At 36.2% G+C, this 22,440-nt stretch overlaps 1 protein-coding gene across 1 annotated transcript in view; it reads left to right on the forward strand.

Moving 5' to 3' along the window:
* The window catches only part of EIF3H (eukaryotic translation initiation factor 3 subunit H), a 115,228-nt gene that overhangs the window by 11,518 nt on the left and 81,270 nt on the right, over positions 1-22,440 (forward strand). The window contains exon 2 of the mRNA XM_069081187.1: positions 17,039-17,195. Coding sequence (XP_068937288.1) covers positions 17,039-17,195 — 157 coding nt within the window. The remainder of the gene's footprint in view (positions 1-17,038; positions 17,196-22,440) is intronic.

Genomic DNA, 22,440 nt, shown 5'->3' on the forward strand with positions numbered 1-22,440 from the left:
CAGTTTAGAAATTGATCTATGTTGTTAGAGTTTCTTTACATAGACCCTCAAGGACTCCAAAATGATGTGAAGAATTGCAAATTACAAAAGTACAAACAATAGTAAAATATGAGAAGAGGTTTAAATATATCTGGTCTTAATGATATTGTTAGGATCTTCTGGAATCTTATTATATGGTAACATTTGCATATGGGTTTTTTAGTTTTGTTATGGGAATTTTTGATTTTCCTCTTATTTGGGAGTCAGGAGCATTCCTCCTGCAGTTTTAATTTTTTAGTCTTATTTCATTATTAGCCTCATCTGAATGAAAATTGGCACATGGGATGTAAAAATTTACTTAGAGCCTTAAACATTCCTTAGATTAGAAGCCAGAGGGAAAAATTTCAACTATGAATCCTTGTCAGTATGTAAATACTCTTTGATCAGCCTATTTGTGAATCCTCTAAATGTAGTTAAATCTGTAACCTGATTTAGTTTACCTATAGAACTTCTTTGACAAAGTTTATTTCCTTAGGGAGGGGATGCATGAAATTATGACTTAGTTCAAATTTTATGAAATTGAGGGAAGTGTGGAATTAAGTATCTATCTTCTCTTTATAGCATTTATGGCCTAAGAGGAATGTACAGGATTGCAGTATGTTAGAAACCTTGTTAGAATCTTCATAAATGTTCAAGTTTTCTCTGAGTCCTGACTTTGTGCTTGAGCACGATAAAAATCTAGGTTTTTACCTCCACAGTATCTGCTTTGTGGTAAATATATATTTGGCTGCAGTTATCCGCCACATGAACTCAGAGAGGATATATTTCTCCCAGAACAGCTGTAACAATAATTAGTGGCTTTTAAAGTTAGAATAAATGATTGAATGAAAAATCATTAAACACTTAGAGAGCTAGTGGACTCAAGCATTAGACCTTTCTTAAACTTTCATTGATTTATGAATTTGAGATCTTAAATTCTAATTCCGCAGTACTAAAACAATGAATAGACTAAAACTGAATATACTAAGTTCAAATGGTGTGAGAATTAAGTGGGAAATCTTAATATTTGCAATTTTCTTTGCTATGTGTTAATCATAATCAGTCCATAAACATTTAGTATTCCTTGAGCTAAATAGTGAGGAAACAAAAGCAAAAAACTGGCCCCAGTTGCAAGGTGTTTACAATTCTAATGGGGACAACATGCAAATAAATACATATAAACAAGATATAATTGTAGATAATTACAGAGTGAAGGCATTTAGGGAGGTCATGAAAGACTGCTTGTTTGAAAGGCACCATGCTCTATGCGGTGAATAGAGAGCTGAATTTGGAGTCAGGGAGACTTGTTCAAATCTGGTCTCAGACATTTACTTAGCTGTGTGACTCTGGACATGTCACTTAGCCCTGTTTGCCTCAGTCCTCGTCTGTAAAATGAGCTGGAGAAGGAAGGGGCAAACTGCTCCAGTATTTTTGCCAAGAAAACCCCAAATGGTGTTATGGAGAGTTGGGTACCATTGAAATGACTCAGTGACAACAACAGGCAGCAGAGATGAGGTGGAGGGAGCATTCCAGGCATGGGAGACTGAAAATGCTGGGCACCAAGAGAATGAAGTGTCTTGTTTCAGGAATGGCAAGGAGACCAGTGTCTCAGGATAACAGAGCACATGAAGTTAAGGTGTGAGAAGATTGAAAAGGTAGGAGGGGGCCAAGTTATGAAGACTTTGAATGCCAAACAAAAGATTTTACATTTGATCTTGGACGTCATAGGGAGCCACTGGAATTTATTGAATATGTTTACATGTGTGTGAAGTGGATGTGACTTGCTTACACCTGTACTTTAGAAAGATTACTTGGTTGGCTGCGTGGAGGATGTACTGGTTTGGGACTTGTGACAGGTAGACTAATTGGCAGACTTTTGTAGTATTCCAGGCATGAGGTAATGGAGGCGTACACCAAGTTTGTGGCAGTGTCAGGGGAGAGGAAGGGGGCATATTCAAGATAAAATTGATACAAATTGGATATGAAGTTGAGGACAATGGATAACCCAAGTTGTGAACCTGAGTGACTGGGAGGATGGTGATAACCTCAGGAGTTAAATGGGGAAGTGATGTGTAGGGGAAGATGATGAACCAAGTTGGACATACTGAGTTTAAGATGTTTATGGAACATCTCTATGTTCCATAACATGTTTATGGAACATCCAGTTTGAGATGTTCAGTCGGTGGTTGCAGATGTGAGACTGATGGTCAGGAGAGAGGTTAGAGGTGGATAGGTAGATTTGAGTATCATCAGCATAGAGGTGATAATTGAATACTTGAGAGCTGATGACATAATCAAGTGAATCATATATAGAGAGAGAGGAGAAGAGGGTCCTGTATAGAACCATGAGTGATTGCTACAGTTAACAGGTATAAGCTGAATGAAAATCTAGTAAATGAGATTTAGATGGAGTAGTCAATTGTGTAGGAAGAGAACCAGGAGAAAGTAGTGTCATAAAAACCTGGAGAGGAGAGAAGAGAATTTGAGAAGAGAGTAAGATGAGAAGGGTGATGTTTGAGTAAAGGCTTTTAGATTTGGCAATTAAGTGATCATTGGTGACTTTGGAGAGAGATATTTTTCTTGAATGAGGTCAGAAGTCTGTACAGAGTTTATAGGACAGAATGAGAAGGAAGTGAAGATATCATTAGGCAGAGAGTTAAATTTTTGTTCATGTAAAACCATTTATATTTTTTCAAAGTATATGTTTATTAAGATTCTGAGTAAAAATGGAAGCTTAATATGAGAAAATCATTATTATTAACTGAATGGTTATTGTTATAACTCCAGATAAAATGTTGGTAAAAAACGATTGGGTTATAATTATATAGATTTAGTGGACCTGTGAAGTAGTGTAAAGGACTCTTAAATTGATGAAAATAAATGAACTTAAGATGTTAGATTGTAAACTAATTAAAGTCATTGCATCTCAAGCACAGATAGGACTTTTTTTTTTCCAGAATAGCATGTAAATGATTTTTTCTTTTGAGCAGTCTCTTAATATAGTAAATATTTAACAGTATGAAATATATTGTGTTAGGGGTGGCCAGGTGGCACAGTGAGTAAGAGTGCCAGCCCTGGCTGGGAGACCCGGGATCGATTGTGGCCTCAGATACTTGGCACCCACACAAAATAACTGGCCGTGTAACCTTGAGCAAGTTAACCCCAATTGCTTTAAAAAAAAAAAAGAAATATATTGTGTTATATTTTTACACTTATGGCAGTTTTTTCCCCCTGTTGAATTCCCTGTGGTAATTTCTACTTTTTTTTTTTTAAACATATTTACAGTTTATTTAACTTAATTTTGGACCACCAATGATACTAAATATCTTCATTAAACTGAAACATATTACAGAGATTACATTAAGTGTAGTGAAGCTTTTAGCTAGTGCAGTATGTGTCAGAAACAAAATACCATTTTTGTGTTATTGAAAACTTTACATTCTTTCATATCAGAACTTTGTAGTTCTGATTTAAATCCCATTTATTACTTGATTTAGCTATGTATGAAATGGAACCCTTGTCCCAATTGAGCCATAAAATGTGTTTTATTAAAGACTAATACAGCTCTCTGTTTTTCAAATTTATATTCTGGCAATAACTACTTTCTTTCTTCAGTGTCAGAAAAATGATCTAGGCTTACCCAAATAAGAAAACTGCCAAGGTCACAGATCAGTCATCACAAGAAGCCAAAATTAAATGAAAACCTAGATAATTGCCTTTACAGAATATGCTGAGGGGAGATTTTGTGGCATTATGATTTCTTTGAGAATTAAATTGATCTAAAATAATAGCTTCTCTCAGGTTGATTGATATGAGAGTTTCAGGCTGTGGGTCTTTAGCTCCCAGAATTTCTAAAATTACTTTAAATAAGCCAAGTAGAAGTTGCCCATCCTATCCTGTCTGACCTTTTTTCCTACTGGCTAATAGCTGTGAAATTATATCTTTGCCATTCTTACTTCACTTCTTTTAAGAAACATTTTGAATGGAACTAGGGCTCATTCTTGATAAATGACATTGATATGCCAGAGGGAAATTACATTTATAAAAATAGTCAAAAGCATAATAACTGGTAGGATGCTCTGCTTTTAGAGTTTCTGAATATGTGGTCATCTTGAGATAGTTCATATTTATGCAAATCATTCAACAATTCAATTATTTTTAAGTTCCATTTATTTTATTAAGTGCTCGTTATGTGCAAGACACTGTACCAGATGCAGGGGATTACACGACAAAAATATGACCATCCATGATTTCAAAGAGATAACATTCTACGGATGGTGGAGTGATATGCCCTTTGCAGATAGAAATGACTATATGCAAAGGAATTTTGCAAGAGGGGAGAGTATTAACAAAAGCTTTCTTATAGGAGTGGATCGTTCAAGTTGAAAAGTGCCAGGGATTCTAAGGGGTGGAAGTGAAGAGAAGAGAGCATCACAGATATAGAGGATAGACTATATAAAGACAGGGAAAAAGACAATGTGTTTGGGAAATGGTGTAGACTAGTTTTGTTATATGTAAAGCATGTAAGAGGGAATAAGTCTGGAAAGATAGGATGGATACAGATTATGAAAGGCTTTAAAATGTTAGAGAAGCTTAAATTTTATCTTAGGGACAGTAAGGAGCTATTGGAGGTTCTGGAACAGGTGAATGACATAGTAGTTAGTATCATAGGAGACACAATAGATATCTGCCCTCTGCCCTCTTTCTCTCCCTTTTCTCCTATCTTTGGTGAGCTCATCCCTGTCCTGTGTGTTGTTTATTATTTCCTTGCAAATGATTTCCAGATCTATATATCCAGTTCTAATCTCTCTCAACTCCTTTCCTGTATCACCTTTTGGACATCTCAAACTGATTAAGTCCAAAACAGAATTATTCTTTTCTGCCAAATTCTTGTCCTCTACCAAACTTGCTGTTACTGTTAGGCACCACTGTTTTCCCAGATACCCAGGCTTCCTTTTCACTCTCACTCATTCCACTCAAGTGACTCTATTACCTTCAGGATAAAATGTAAAATCCTGTTGGTTTTTAAATCCCTTCAAAATCTTACCTCTTTCTCCTTTTCCAGTCTACTTGTACTTCTGTCACACTGACCTTGCTTTTCCTCTTTCATTTAGTTTGTCAATAGCTTGAGTGGATAGGAGGGTGAGAGAGGGAATAGTGAACTGAGGTAACTGGGTGACTGGAAGGAATAAAAACAATAAAATAAAATAAAAATTGTCAGCATCTGGGATAGGGTGACATGAACCTCAAAGAAGGATGATTGTGTCAATGGGAGGGTCTTGAAGTAAAAGTGAGGGACAGAGGTAATATAATGTACCTGTTTTAGATCTAGAACTCTTTCCATCTACCCCATGCTGCTTCTCAGATGTACCAGTTATTGTAAGATTTTAAAAATATTATTAAATATGAGAGGTAATGTGCATCTTTCTACCTGGTTTTGAACTTGGTGGACAAACAGAACAAGATTCAATCTCTCCTGAATAACAGCCCTCAAATAATTGAAGACATCAAGTTTCATTTACTCTATGTGTCTTTTCATAAGGCCAAACATGTATTTAGCTGATACTAAAATGTAATGGATTCAAGGCCTTTCACCATCTTGGTTACACTATTTTGGACACCTTCCAATTAATCAGTTTCTTTCTTAAACTGTGGTAATGAGAATTGAGCCAACCATTTGGCTGCTGCATCCCACTGCTGATTCACTTAGATTTCATTCCACAAAATTCCCCGGGTGTTTTTTAGAACTTCTGTCTGACCATGACTTCCCCTCATCTTATGTTGGGGAAGTTTTTTTGTACCTAAGTGCAAAATTTTTCGTTTTCCTCTATTGAATGTCATAATTTTAGATTCAACCCAGTGGTCTAGTCTGTTGAGACCTGTTTAGGGTAAGGTATTCCTCTGGAGACCTCACTGACATTGAACTCTTTGAAACTGACAATGCAACCACTTCTAAGTCTACCTGAGAGTATTATCATCTAATCTATATTTCTCCATTTTCTTCACTATATAAAAAGTTGCTAAAATCCAGATAAACTGTATTGATAGCATTCTTCCTAATTGCTAATTTTTAGAAGCCTCCCCATTTTTCTCTTAAGTCCTTCATTAATTATTTCTTTCTACAATGCGGAAAAATAAGAGTAATTTTATTTTTCACATTTGATTCAGGCATTCCCCAATCAGCGAGATCTTGGGTTTTTAGTTTTTGTGTGTATATTTTATTATATATGAACTTTTCCTTTCTTTGACTTTCTTCATGCTACATACTAGGATAGCTGGGTCAAGGATTATGAACTAAAAATTTAGTCACTTTTCTCACATAATTCCAAATTGTTTTGCATAAATGTTGGACTGATTCAGTGCCACCAACAGTGTAATTAGTATGTTATTTTCCTCATAGGCCTTCCAATGTTGATTTTTTTTTCCATCTTTACCAATATGATGGTTATGAAGTGAAAGAGATAACAATGTTCTTTCCTGATGGATTTTTATTTTTTTTAGGAAATGAGTGGTTGGCAACTAACAGATGATACTATGTATCTGTGTTTTTTTCCAATTACATGCATAAACAGTTTTTAGCATTTAAAACATTTTTTTAAAATTCCGAATTCTGTCCTTTCCTTCCTTCCTTACTTTCCCCTTCCAGAGACAGTAAGCAGTTTGACATAGATTATAGATGTACAGTCATGCAGAACATTTCCATAATAGTGTTGTGAAAGAAAACACAGACCAAAAAAAAAAAAAGAGGGAAAGATAGTATGCTTCGACCTACAATCATACTTTTATCAGTTCTTCTCTGGAGGCAGACAGCTTTTTTTTTTTAAATCACATGAACTTTGGAATCATCTTGGATCACTGTATTGTGAAGAATAGGTAAGTTCTTCATTGAACAATATTGCTGTTACTCTATGCTGTATTTTGGTTCTGCTCACTTCACTATGCATCCATTCATGTAAATATTTCCAGGTTTTTCTGAAAGCATCCTGTTCATCGTTTCTTATAGCACAATAATATTCCTTTGCAATCATACCACAACTTGTTCAGCCATTCCCTAGTTGATGGGCATCTCCTCATTTTCCGACTCTTTGCCACTGCTAAAAGAGCTACTATAAATATTTTTGTACAGATAAATCCTTTTCCTCTGTTTTTGATCTCTTTGAGATACAGACCTAGTAGTGGTATTGCTGTCAAAAGAGGATGCACAGATTTATAGACCTATGGACAAAGTTCCAAATTGCTCTCTGTAACAGTTGGATCGATTAACAGTTCTACCAACAGTGCATCAGTGTCCCAATTTTTCCACATCCCCTCACTTCTATAATTTTAGCCAATCTAGTAGGTGTGAGATGTTATCCCAAAGTTGTTTTAATTTCATTTCTCTAATAGTGATTATTTTGCATATGACTGTACATAGTTTTGATTTCTTCTTCTGAAGACTGCCCATTTGTCATTTGGAGAGTGACTTGTATTATAAATTTGGCTTAGCTCTCGTATTTGAGGCATGAGGCTTTTATCAGAGGTACCTGCTGTAAAATACTTTTTTCTTTTAAGTTTTTTGCTTTCCTTCTAATCTTGGCTGTTTTGCTTTTGTTTGTGCAAAACTCTTAATATAATATAATCAAAATTTTCCCATTTTACATCCTGTAATTCGCCTCTTGTTTGGTCATAAATTCTTTGCTTATCCATAGATCTAACAGGTAAATTATTCCATGCTCCTCTGATTTGCTTATGGCACCCATTATGTCTAAACTATGTACCCATTTTGACCTTACCATGGCATACAATGTGAAATGTTGGTCTATACCTAGTTTCTGCCAAACTGTTTTCCCAGCAGTTTTTGTGTGTTCTTGTCCCCAAAACTTGGATCTTTGGACTTACCAAACACTAATCATTTACTACTGCATACTCTGTACCTAATCTATTCCACTGATCCACTATTCTTATTTCTTAGCCAGTACCAGATTTGATGATACCCACTTTGTAATAGTTTGAGATCTGACTAGATCACATTCCTTCATATTGAGTTTGTAATTCTTTAATAGAAATCTGCTATTTGGAGACAATGGAGTATTTTAAATCAACTTTTTTTTTGATGCTTTAACTTAAAAAAAATTTCCTATTTTGTTTTTTGCCTTTACATTCTTTTGTTGAGCTCAGCATGTCCTGATAGTTTTCTTCTTGCCTCTTGGCTGGCCTTGAGGAAGCAATATCAGAATGCCTTTCTTTTTTTGAGGCTAGAAATTGACTTTCTTTCAAATATGTGTGTCTGCTAATTTCTTTTGATCATTCTGTGGCAAATAAGTTTTTCTCTGCTCCTCCGATAAGTATAAGCATGTTGAATTAAAATGTCATTTCTTTTTTATAGCTTTTATCAATTAAAAGTTTTTTCTCTTCACTATCAGCATCTTGGAATTGCTAACTTTGTGACATTTATTTCGATTCTTTTTTTTTTGCCTTTTTTTTTGAGGTGGGATAGCAGGGCAATTGGGGTTAAGTGACTTGCCCAAGGTCACATGGCTAGTTTTTGTGTTAAGTGTCTGAGGCTGGATTTGAACTCAGGTCCTCCTGACTCCGGGGCTGGTGTTCTACTTAGTTCGCCACCTAGCCACCCCGATTCTTTTTCAACATAAGAATATTTCTGGTTTTCTTGAATCATTTCTTATAGTCAGTATAATAATGTTTCATCCTATCTGATAGATTACCTGTAACATAGCATTTCTTACTTTAACCAATAGTGGATAGAATGCTACATCTTAAGTCAGAAAGACCTGAGTTTAGATTTGGCCTCCTTCACTTATTAGCTGTGTGATCTTGGGCAAGTCATGTAAGCTTTGCTGGCCTTAATTTCCTCATCTGTAAAATGAGGACACTAATTACACCTACCTCCTAGACTTGTTGTGAAACTCAAATGAGATAATTTTAAAGCACTTTAGCAGTGTGCCTATGTAATGCCATGCACAGAAGCTTTCCAGAACAACTGCAACTGTGAACAGCTTTTTTTAAGGTTCTGATTACTCAGTATAGTGATCACTCTATTCCATAACAAAAGCAAAACATACATGGAAAATCAAGCTACAGCATAATTCAAAATACAGCATTCACCATATTTCAACTTTTCACAGAAAATCACAATATAATATTCACAGCATAGTCTCAAAGTAAAGTAATTCAGTCAGTCACTTATCATAGTATCAAAGTATACAATCAGAGTCTTCCACTCATGGGGCAAAGTCTTGATTAACTCAGTCACTAATAGTATAGTCAAATCAGTAATATAGTCAAAGTACTCAAAGTATAATCAGTCACTTATTCAGTAAAGTCTTACTAAGTATCATACACAAAATCCTCCACCTCTTGGGTCACTAGTAAACTATAATTCCATAATTACTCAGTACCCAAGGAGAGGACTTTTCTTCATATTGACTTGGGGCCTGTTCTCAGATTCCCTGGATCCCCTTCATGGTCCCCAATTCTACCTGGGTTCAATGGCAGACCGCTCCCAGATCCTTGACCAGCTCTCTGGGTAGGTCCTGCTCCACACTGGCGTTCACGGGGTTTGGTCCAGGTCAGCTCCTTCACCATTTCTGCTCCAATGAATTCAAGGCTCAACCAACCACAAACAAAGTCTCAGCATCCTGGTCTTGTTTCAGTCACCTGGGCTCCCGGCTCCTGGGCTCCAGGGATCCTGTTCAGAAGAAGCTGCACCAAGACAAGTTTTCAGGACTCCGTTCTCCATTCTTCTGTAGCTATTGTGCCACCAGATCTCGGTCTCAAGGAAGTTCTAACTGTGCCTCTCTGGGGCTTTTGTTATATATACAATATTACATGCTTTGTTCAGCCAATTTCCTGTTACGTCAGTAACAAGGGGACAGGGGTTCATACCTTCTGTTCCCCCAGTAAGAGGCTTGATCAGTTACTAAGTGTTAAGTACCTGCTACTTTTGCCAACACAAAGGGATCTTCAAATTCAAAATTACATTACCATTACAGCCTGGCACATAGTAAGCTCTGTATAAAAAATAAGTTATTATTGTTATTATTAAGTGGGCCACCATTTTGCTTTTGTTTCATGTAGTAGTACCTTACATGTATATATAGTAATTCAAAGTTTACAGTGACCTCTCTTTCCCCACATGAGTGATGAGATTTAAGAATTATCTTTTAGTGGACAAGCTGCTGAATTTCGTGTCAGGAAGATCTGTGTACATATTCTACCTCAAGTAATGTGACTGTGGGAGAGGGAGTTAACTTCTTTTATTCTTGGTTTTCTCATCTGCAAAACAGTAATGGATAAATAAACAGGGTTTCTGTAGTTGTCAAAGGAGAGATAATTTATGTTAATCAAATCCTTGCCGGTCACTGGAATAATCTCCCCAGTTTGTTGGTATGGAATGAGTTAATGAAAATTATCTAGTAGCTTCCTCTGAAAGCTCTTGGGACAAAACTTTCAACATTTGAAATTGGTCTCCTTGGTTCTAAGACTAATTTTTTAACTGCTTAGTTTAAACTCCTTACTCTGCCCCTAACCTGGAAAAATGTGATCTCAATATCTGGTTTTATTAGTGCTATACTTAGGAAATTATCGCTAAGTCAGGCTTTGTTTACAAATGGAAATTTCCCAAGTCTTAAGAAAAGCTATTTTTGCTTTGCTGTAGGTGTTTCCTTTAATTCACTGGATTTTTATCTGATAATAATGAGAATCAATGTCCAAACACTGTAATAACCATCGTTCTTTAAAATTTTCAAAGCACTTTGAGTAATCTTGTTTGAGCCATATGACAGAATTGCAAGGTAGATATTACAGGTATTTTGTATAGTCCCGTTTTATAGGTGAAGAAACTAGAGGCTTAGGAAGGAAGGAAACAAGCATTTAGTAAATGTTTATTATGTGCCAGGTGCTTTACAAATATGTTCTCTGATCCTCACAAAAGCCCTGGAAGTATACAGTTGAAAAAACTAAAACAGATGATGGGTTAAATAAAGTTAATTGCCTAGGGTCTAGAAACTGGTAAGCCTCTGAGGTTGGATTTGATTCCTGATTCCAGTTCCAGCTATCTGTACTGTGCCTTTAGCTAGGCTAAGTGACTTGATTAGAATCAGATTTAAAATATCAACAGCTAAACTAATTTTTTTAGATAATCCAAAAACTGATTCTTAGCATTCTTGGCACCCTTTTCCAACACTGCCAAACTCAGAAAGAGGTGGCATAAGAAGACTAAGACATTTTGTATTTTTTATTTTATAGGTTGCCAAGGTCAGATAATTCATCATATAATAGTCAGTGATACTGAGTTTCATTGGACTTAGGTAGACTGGTCTTTAGAGAATAGATATAGTCTGTTGCTAGGTCTGTCTTTGAAGCTTTTCTGACTTGACAGTAGACCTTATCATTAAATAATTTCATTAATTACTTCCTCTTGGTCCTAACATTGATTTTAGAGCGGTGATTTCTGGATTCTAGTGCCATAGTCAATTGTACTTTAGTTTGTTAATAATAGCCTTTTGTATTTAGAGAACTGGTGAAGGAAAAAGAACTAGAAATTATTGACAAGCAGGATTTATACTATGTGAAATTTTTCCAAAAGAATATTTGAGTAAATTTTCATATTGAGTGAAAGGAGTGAAAATTTCTGACTATATTCTAAAATCTAGTAAGGCTTTTCATGGGAAACAGGCCCAAGTTCCCCTTCACTGGAAATCACATGATTTACAAGGACTCAACTCAGAGCAGTAGGGAATCACCCCTTCCTCAGCATAAGATATGCCAAATAAAGACAGAAGTGCTTTCTCAAATGTACATTGGCTGGTCTACTGTTTCCTTGTTCCAGTACTTGAGGTAGATTGCTGCGCTTAGATTGTGCACCTGACTTCTAGCCAATGGAAGAAAAGGGTCAGAAAGGGAATGGGGGAGAATTCTGTGTTAGGGCTTTATAACTTCACCATTTCCTTTTGTTCTCCCTGACCATTTGTCAGGAGGGTGGCCTTTTCTCAAGATCGTAATAAACCATTCATTTCTGCCTCCTACCTTGGGAGCCTCTGAGTATTATTTGGTTAAGGATCTCTGTTGCATACAGTTTTGGGGTGCACACAATATTGAAGAAATTGGTTTCTAGGATATTTTAAATGTTAGCATATTTCATAATATGAAGATTATTTTTTTTCACGTTTTATTAATATCTTTTGTTTTTTTTTTAACTATAATCTTTTCTTGATTTTTCCTTTCCTTGAGTATCGCCACCTCCCCTAGAAAACTAGTTAAGGAAAATGGAAAGAACAGTGGAATCTTAACAGGATGTGTGACATTCTGTACTAAAAAGTGCTTTTTCATGTGGTTTTTTTTTTTTTTTTTGGATGGGGGACTGTGAGGAATGAAAAAACCTGAGAAATAGAGTTTCTGGGTAATTAAGAATCAGTTAGTAAGGCTAGCTAATAATAAATTGATGGTCATTGTTTTCTCTTGGTGACCAAAGATCTACAATGGAGACACTGAATGCCTTAAATACCTTTGTAAAAAGGAATGTCCCTGACAAGTGAAAATTAACCCTGATTGGTAGACATTTAAAGAGGAGGTGGACCAAAAGTCTTCTACTTCTCTTGTTGAAAAAGTGGTTTGATCATGAAACTTTGCTGCTTATAGCAATTTGGATAGAGGAATCCTCCATCCAGAGCATTCTGATTGGTTTTCTTCTTCGGGAGCTGGGTCACCCTAAGCTGTAATGTGGGGGTGGGGAAGGGGCTCTGAACTGACCAGGACTGAATTCTGTTTACACTTTAAACAGAACAGAAGTAAGGTCTCCTGTTTGGGTGGTGTGTTGTTCAAGATCCTAGAGAACTTTCCTTGAGGGTTAGGGGTAATTTCCATCTGCCACATCCTTCAGAGGCTCACCTTCCATAGGAGGTGGACTATTTTATAATTTTTTATTAATATAATAGAAAAATGATTTTCTCTAATCCGAGTTTGCCATTTAGTTTTACTTTTGTGACATCGTATTCATTGAATATGCATCGCTATTCTTACTGGTTATTTCACTCTGCTTCGTTTCATGGAATTTTCCCCAAGTTTTTTCAAGTTCTACATCTTTTTTGTTGATTATTGTTTAACTGTAATTTGTCCAGCTATTGCTGAATTGACATCTATTGGATGTCAGGTTTATTGATACTACAGAGATTACTACTGTAAATATTTTGCCTAAATATGAGACCCTTCTTAGTACTGAGATCAGCTAGGTAAAAGGATATGAACAACTTATTTGCTTTTCCTGCATAATTCAAGATTGTTTTCAAGAATTATTGGTTCAGCTCACTGTTCTACCACCTGTCTTCCCATAGCCCCTTCAATATTGACTGATAACTCTTTGCCAGTTTATTTGGTGTTAGTAGAAAATTAAGAGCAAATTTGTATTTCTGTTAGTGATCTGGAGCCTTTTTTGCAGTTTTTCTTTTGAAAACTTTTGTTTAGGGGGAATGGATCTTGGTTGTATATAAAGTATCCCAAAAGTCTTAGTGCAGTTTTAAGCTTTAATTAATTACATAGTTTAAGACTCTGTACTTACTACTTAAGAAGTTTAAATGAGATTTAATAGCTTAAAATTGCACCCAAAACTTTAGGGATAGCCTGTGTGTATTTACCCACATACATTGCATATCATACTTTTTTCCCTGAAATATACAAAGATCTATTTTGCTATTGACACTCTTGTTCTATTTTGATTTTTTGCAAAGATTTGTATATTTTTATCTAATCAAAATTATTTATGATCACTTTTATTCCTTGCTTCATTCTTTCTCTAACCACTATTGTTAACAGTTCTAATAAAGTACAGGTAAAAATCTGTTTTCTGCCAGTCTTTTCTAGTTTTTCCAGGAAATGTGAATTGACTTAAAAAAATGAATTGTTGTTGAAGTCCTTTTTGTTTAAACAGTCATAAATAATACTCCAGCATGTTCAGCCAACCTACGTTCTAGTAAATATGATTGTTCATCAAAGCACTGGGGCTATTTAGCGGCATTAGAGGAAAAAAAAAACCACAGCTATAACATTTCCATTCTTTAGGGTACAAAGTTGGTAGAGTAAGCTGGCAGAAACCAAAGTAATGAAACCTAATGTGCAATAAGTTTTTCAAAGCCTTCTACATAATCTTTGAGGGAACATTTTAAAGCACTAATATTTAAAAACAAATTCGAAACAAAGTTCATTTAAAAAATATGACAGTTATACTAGGCCTCTTTTTTTTTTTTGGAGGGCAGTTGGGGTTAAGTGACTTGCCCAAGGTCATGGCTAGGGTTTTTTTTTTTTTTTTTTGGTGTTAAGTGTCTGAGGCTGCATCTGAACCCAGGTCCTCCTGACTCCAGGGCAGGTGCTCTATTCACTGAGCCACCTAGCTGCCCCTGTATACTAGGCCTCTTTTAAGAGATTGATAAATGGACAGATAAGTCGTTAAGTCTTAGAGGTTATGTGAACAGGAACAAAGTTCTTTGCTTTTCATTTTCCTTATTCAGAGCAGAAGATTTAGCCAAACAGCTTTGTTTCTTTAGGGGCCTCAGTTCACAAACATCTATATCTAGGCCAGTTATAACTTGATTTTTATATACATACAATTACAGTTAATCTTTTCTTCTTTTGAATTAAGAATTATATTCAAGTATCCCCCCCCCTTTTTTTTTTTGCTTCTTATTTTCATCCTTTTGGGAAAGGGAAGAATCAAATGATTCTTCCTGATCCTATATTCATTACTGAATGCATAGTATTCTTAGGCTGTGTCTTTATTGAATAATAAAGAATAGGGATAAAAATAATTCCTTATAGCATCATCTCAGAAGACATCTATCTGGCTTTTAACAGCTTGGGATTTCTTGCTGAGTCTCTTCCAACTGAGAACAGTTAAACCTCAGAAGAATGTGGTGACTATATTTTAGGAAACATTACTGTGTGAGATGTGCCAGTGGGAGTGAGAATGAGACAAAATATAGGAAGTTCAAGCAACTTCTCAGCCAGTTTACTTATGGTCTTTTGTGGCATCTTTGAATAGTTTATGGAAGTATCTTTGTTAATATAACCAAGCTTTTGGAGAAAGGAAAATATTAAGTAAAATTTTAAATCTGGTCATTAACATGAGGTCAAAATCCTGATATAGAAAATTCAGAAGTTCCTGAAGTGGTAGAGATTTTATTGTATTAAAGTCTCCAAAGAAAAAGTACCCCTTCCCTCTAGTTTCCTCTTATTATCAAGGACTAATAAACTTTAAGGAAAAATTTGAGTTTCTTTAGCACAGCTGGGGAACCTTTCTTTCTGGGATCACTGACCTTCAAAAGAGAAATCAGTCCAGAGAGAGAGAAGTTAAAAAAGTAACTTGAATTAGTCTTTTTTTTTTTGAGAGAAATAATACAATGTTTCATTTGCCTTCTTTTTCCATGATCAACATGAAACAACTCTAGTAAATAAAATTCTTAATTTCTATATTATTCACAATTAACAGGATAGGAAGAAAGAAATGTAGAGAGCCAGTAAAAGTATGCGTTTCAGGGAAAAGCAGATTTTGGAGTGAAAAGATATAGGTTCGTTTCCTGGTTCGCTAATTACTGCTGTGTGACCTTGGGCAGATCACTTCACTCTGAGCCCCTTTCTTCATATGTAAAATGAAAGTGTTGGATTAGATGGTTCCTTCCAGCCCTGTGATCTCAGTACTGACAGAAAATCTACACAGAGGTTTTTTTGGGGTAACATCTCCATCTTGTGGTTTCTATGGACATTGCCATTAAAGGCCTAAAGCTGTATTGCATTTTTGTAAGTAAAAAGTCTCCCAAGGAAAGTACCATGTAGATCATTGTTAACCTTTCTGTGTCCCCTGATAGAACTCTCCACCCTTACTCAAGAACTTGTGGGGAAATTCCCACACTCTTTGGCCTTATTCTCTTACTGCTTCTTGTGGGATATAGAGTCTCCTTTTCTTCTACTAGGACTAGGGTGAGAGGGAATAAAGGAGTGTTTACCCCTCCATTATCTCCCTAGCTTCCCCAAATTTCAAATAAGAAAGGAGTCTTCCCACTGCCTGGTTAGCCCCTGCTCTGGCTGAGAAGGGTATCTATGTCAAGTTAAATTTCTGAATACTTTTCCATAATTTCACCATGGGAAAAAGAACTGTCTTAATAAGCATTTCTAACAAGTACTTGGTTCTAAACTTGTTAAATTGCATTTCTGGTTAATAGATTTAAATGAATACTCTCACTTTTCAATGTTAGGAGGACTTACAGGGTATTCCTTCAAGTTTTAGGTCAATCAATTCAAGTTTTAGATTTATTTTTATTTTATTTTATTTATTTAGATTTTAGATTCAACTCCCTGTTAGGGAGTTGCCTGATGCCATGAAGCTAAGGAGAGTCATAGGAGAAATTTCAACTCAAGTCTCCCAGCTCAGATATTAAGCTGGTATTGTGCCTCTGTCATGCAGTACAAACAAACATACTATCAAGAAGAGGGTGCCAGCGCTTGAAGGTGCTGTGGAGTTAGCTGTCACCACTATGGCCAAAATATAATTTGTTACCTTCTACATGCTTTACCACCCTGTGTGTTGACACCCCCCCTAATTTTAATCCAAGGTAAAGGTTAGTAACTGAATATCTAATTGATAATTTAATAAAGGCAGTCATATCAAGTGAAAATCTTTTCTCAAACGAATGGACTAGAACTAGTTGAACTAGAGAGTTTTTCTAAGTTACTATGGCAAAAAAAATAATGATCTTAACAGCCTTTAGACTATTAAGGGTTGAACTTTAGCCAGGACATAATACATTCTATCTCTCCCTTTCCCTTCCTATGTTTCTTTCCTTGAGTGCTCGCTCTCTGTCTCTCTCTTCCATCTCATCAGTGCATTCCTCTATATTAACTACATTTTATTATTGCTTCTAATTTTTTTTATCATTTGAATTCAGTAGTATTGCAATATACTTAATTTATTTTCTTTCAGATAAAAGATTCTGGAATTCTGCAAATATCTGTGAACTGTTTATATTATTTCTTTTAGGTTGTTTTGAAAATAATTAAACATTACCAAGAAGAAGGACAGGGGAATGAAGTTGTCCAGGGAGTACTTTTGGGTCTGGTGGTGGAAGACAGGCTTGAAATCACCAATTGTTTTCCCTTTCCCCAACACACAGAGGATGATGCTGACTTTGATGAAGGTAATGGTATTTCTTTCATATGCCTTTTCTGTACTTTTAAATTAGCTGACATTTCAAGAGCATTCTCTATGACAGATTTTCATTTTCTGTTATAAGAATTGATTTGACATCACTTTTTTGTCAGCTTGAGTTTTTACAAAAAGCACATGGGTGCTTTGGATATACACTTTAAAATCTACAGTAAAACTTGATTTGACATTATCTGCTGTGGCATTTGTGATAATTTGGGAAAGTACTAGATGAAGCTTACTTTTCCATTATGAAAATGGTTTCCAAACACATTTATAAATTTTCCTTGGGATATTGTTACCTATTTTGGAGAACAATATTTCCTAGCATTTTAGAAAGTCAGTTTCATACTCTGACAATATAATTGTTGTGTCTGGGTGGAGGAAGGTAAGTAATTGGGGCATTGATGTATTAATCAAAAATCATCCTTACCTGTTTGTTAAAATATGTTTTTATATGTCCCTGTGTAGTATCTGTATTTCAGGTATTTTTATTTCTTAAACAGGTTTAGCAATTCACGTTTCACCAGAGATCATTTAGTGCAGAGATGTCAAACCATGGGGTGGGGGTTGGTGCTGCATGCAGGCCCACAACATTCTGGAGGCCAAACCATATTAAAATGTAATTGGGAAATACTTAGCAAAATAAAATCTATTAAAACATAAATAATGTAATAAGGCAATATGTGCCTGTAGGGAGTTTCCATTTGAGTTAATCACCATTGATCTAGTTTGTTCCCTTCACATTTTTGATTTTATATGCTAGAGCTTTCCCCTTCCCCCTTCCAATTTTCTTCATCTTGATTCCTCCCTCCCCTCAGCAACCATTATTTTCTATTGGTTGTAAACTTTTGAATAATCAGTCAATCACTACTACTTTTACTAAGTACCTACATGTACCATGCACTGTGCTGAGTGCTGCATATTCAAAAATGGACAAAAGATAATTCCTACCTTCAAGGAATTCATAATCTAATGAGGGAGACAACAAATTACTATATACAAACTATATACTGAATAAATAGGAAATAATAAATAAAAGAAATGCACTAGAATTAAGAGAGGTTGGGAAAGATTTCCTGGAGAAGACAGTATTTTAGTTGGGTCTTAGAAGATGCCAAGGAAGTCAGTAGGCAGAGATGAGAAGGGAGAGCATTCCAGATATGGGGAGACTTGAAGCAGGTAGACCCACCAACAGACTGTTGTAATAGTCCAAGTGTGAAATGATAAGAAACTGCATCAGAATAGAGAGTGTCAGAGGAGAGAAGGGAGGGTTTTCAGTAGATGCTGCAGAGGTGAAATTGACAGGCCTTGGCAGCTGATTAGATATGGGGGAGGTGAGAGATAGGGGGAGCCCAGGATGACTCCTGGGTTGTGAGCCTGAGGGGGTGGTGGTGATACCCTCTATAGTAATAGGGAAGGTAGGAAGAGGGGGAAGATTTAGATGAAAGATAATAAATGAGCTTGGTTCCTTCCCCTTCCCTTTTCCCTTATTCCCCTCCACTTCTTTTTTATTGATTCCTTTTTAAAAACATCTCAATCACTTTCCTTCCCTTTCGCTCTAAGGAAAAAAATAACTAAGCAAAATAATCACTTTTTAACCTAGTCTGATATCTTATGGTACATTCCTCATACGTCTAGCCAAAGTAGGGAAGTGTATTGTCTTAATTGTTACTGGGTCAATAATTGGTCATTATTATTTCAGTGTTCAGCTTCCTTTTATTCATTTCATTTACATTTTTATAGGTATGTATTTTAGTTGTATGTATTATTTATATTGTATTATTTCATAAAGTCTTCCTATGTTTTTCGGAATTCCTCTTATGGCACTATAATGCATTACTCATATACCACATTGTTTAGCCATTCCATAGTTAGTGGGTACTGACTTTATATCTATCCTTTGCTACCACAAAAAAATGCTGCAAATGACTTTAAAAAAAATATATTATGAGACCTTTCTTTTTCCTTTTTCTCCTTGGAGTATATACCCAGCAGTATAATCTCTTAATAAAAGGATTATACAGTCATCTAGTTCAATTCATTTTACAAATGAGGAAATGGGAGTATCAGCCAGGCGAATTTCAGAAAGCCACTTAGAAAGCCCTTGCTGAGCTAGAATTTAAACCAAGCTCTGACTCTAAATCTAGCTAGCCTTTTTTTTTTTTTTTTGCATTGGTGAGAGGGTTTGATCACTTTTTTGAGGGGACATTATCTTATTGTCTTTACTAGCAGTGATTATTGTAGAATCTAGGCAGCCAAAAACGTTATGTGACCTTAGGCCATATTATTGTATCTAAGATACTAGAAGTCATAGTCTTTACTGTAGTTTGCTGGCTAGATAACTTCTTAAGTGTTATTTTTCATGCCAGGTGCCATATTTTAGGAGAGACATCATTGAGAAAGCTGAATCTTGTCTAGAGGAGAGTGATTGATAATGAGGGATTTTGAAAGTGTAGCTTCTGTAGATTGGTGGAGGGAACTGGGAGCAACATCTGGTCTGGAGATTGAGATAGCCTGGTGTTTTTGATCGTGTACTGGACTTGGAGTCAGTAACACCTAGCTTAGAATCTTGCTTCAGATACTTTTTTTTTTGTAACCCTGGATCAGGGATTGTCTTTATCAACCTTATTTGTAAAATGAGATAGTTGGATTCAGTGATTTTTAATAATAATCTTTTCAAGTCTTTTAAGCTCCAGATCCTGTTCTTATAATTTTATAAGAGATTTACTTAAGTGTGTGTTATCCCTACCTCTAAGTATTTGAAAATTGTCTTGTGGAAGAAGGATTAAATTTATTCTGTGTGGTTCCAGAGAGGATGAATAGTACTAATATGTGGAAGTAGTTGCAGAGGAGAAGGCTTTAACTCAGTATAAGGAGGTAGAGATATTTGGGGATAGGTATGTGATTTTACTGGCAAGAAAGTATGTAATATTTTCAAATGAAATAGACTGTCAGAAATAGTTTCTCATCACTGAAGGGGTAACTTATATCAGGTAGGAAATTAGACTTTGTGACAAATGAGGTCTCTTTTAACTCTGATTCTGTGATTCTGATTTAGATTTGCCTTTCTGCAAAAGTTCTCCCTTTTAGTCTCAATTAGTGTGTTTTATTGTACCTAATGTTTTCGTTTCTCTCATTCAGGATTATAATAGAACTGACAATTGCAGTTTTAAAAAAAGATTTTTTTAGTGTTTCCTTTCTCATTTTTAAAAATTTATTTTTAGTTTATCATATTTAGTTCCACACATTTTTGAAAATTTTCTCCCCCTTCCTTTCCTCCACCCTTCCCAAGATGGCATGCAATCTGATATAGGCTCTACATATATTCACATTAAACATTTTCACATTAGTCATTTTCAAAGAAGAATTATAACCAATGGAATGAACCACAAGAAAGAAGAAACAAAACAGAAAAGAGAGAGCAAATAGTATGCTTTGATCTGCATTCAGACTGCATAATTTTTTCTCTGGATGTGGATAGCATTTTCCATCGTGAGCCTTTTGGAGTTGTCTTAGAACCTTGCATTACTGAGAAGAGCCAAGTCTATCAAAGTGTGGCTGTAACTTTGTATAGTGTTTTCTCTGGTTCTGCTCCCCTCACTCAGCATCAGTTCGTTTAAGTCTTTCCAGGTTTTTCCAGAAGTCTGCCTGCTCATCATTTTAATAGTATTCTATTACATTCGTATACCACAACTTGTTTGGCCATTCCCCAATTGATGGACATCCCCTCAATTTCCACTTCTTGGCCACTACAAAAAGAGCTGCTATAAATATTTTTGTACATGTGGGTTCTTTTCGCATTTGTATGGTGTCTTTGGTATACTGCTGTGATAGTAATGGCAATTAAAGATTCCCCTGTATTGGCTTGGTTTTCAAATTGATTGTGTTAAAACCCAGAGCTTGTTAATCCCACCTGTGGGATGGACTAGTTGATGTGAAAAGAAAGTCCTGAACTGGGAGGAGCTGGTGACATAGATTTGCAGAGACAAGAGAGAGGCAGAAGAAACTTTTTTTTGGAAACAGCACCTCGTGGAGAGAGAGAGACTAAGAGAATTGCTGGTGGCCGCTTTGAATTGCCCTGGACTTTTGAGACCTGCCCCCTGAGCTGCCAGGGACTGAGGAGACATGGCTGTTTTGCTGGTACTTTGTCTGTCTGTTTTGATGTTGTTTTGCCAGATTTGTCCACTGGTGAAAGACAGTCCTTTTGTTGAAGAAGTCCTGGAACCTGGCTGTTCGCTAAGAAGCCCTGAGACTGTCCTGCAGACAGAGAGTGAATACTGTCCACTGGTGAAGGACAGTGCTGTTGTTGCAGGGGTCTGGGAGCCTTTCTGTTGGTTCAGAAGCCCTGAAGAAGGATTTTCTTGTTGTATGTTTACAGAAATCCTGGGAGAGGGCTTTGCTAATGTGTTCAGGGGTTCTAGGACTGTTCTACAGACCGAGGATGAATTCATGAAGGGACTGGCAATGTATTTTATGGCCTTGCTAAGCCTTGTCTCCCCAGGAACTAAGATTGCTGAGAACTTGCCTAGTGTCAAGATGAAGACCTCCATTTGGGTATTAAGTGCTGTGTTTAAACTTGATGTAACTCTGGGGTAGATTCAATTGTGATCCAGGGGTGGGGAACTTTTGACCTTATTGTGCTCTGTGATTGACAAATGAAGGTACTTTACCTATGTTTGGAAACTAATCTCCATTTGAGAAGAGGGGTTTTGTGGTGGACCAAATGAAGGTATAGCCTAGGGGTGGAGAAGTATTTAGAACAGAGACTTTGTAATTGATTGAATGATTGGAAGGTCCTGGGGTGGGGTAGTACTTGGAGATTATTTAATCACACTTAGTAAATGCTGTATTTTGAATGATGTCATGTTTTGATCTTCTCTGTTCTTGGTTTGTCACTGAATAAAATAGAGAGCACCTATGCTGGTATTTTGAACCTGGGAAGTTGCCTTTGCTTGGTATTACATTACAACTGCCCTAGAGGTGGTATTGCAGGGTCAAAGGATATGCACATTTTTATAGCCCTTTGGGTGTAGTTCCAAATTGCTCTCCAAAATGGTTGGATCAGTTCACAACTCCACCAAGAATGCATTAGTGGGGGGCAGCTAGGTGGCACAGTGAATAGAGCATAGGCCCTGGAGTCAGGAGGAACTGAGGTCAAATCCAGCCTCAGACACTTAACACTTACTTGCCATGTGACTTTGGGCAAGTCACTTAACCCCAATTGCCCTGCACTC

This window comes from Petaurus breviceps, unplaced genomic scaffold (assembly GCF_028583685.1).
Source record: "Petaurus breviceps papuanus isolate PSGF00001 unplaced genomic scaffold, PetGlider_PUasm1.0 98, whole genome shotgun sequence".
Lineage (NCBI taxonomy): Eukaryota > Metazoa > Chordata > Mammalia > Diprotodontia > Petauridae > Petaurus > Petaurus breviceps.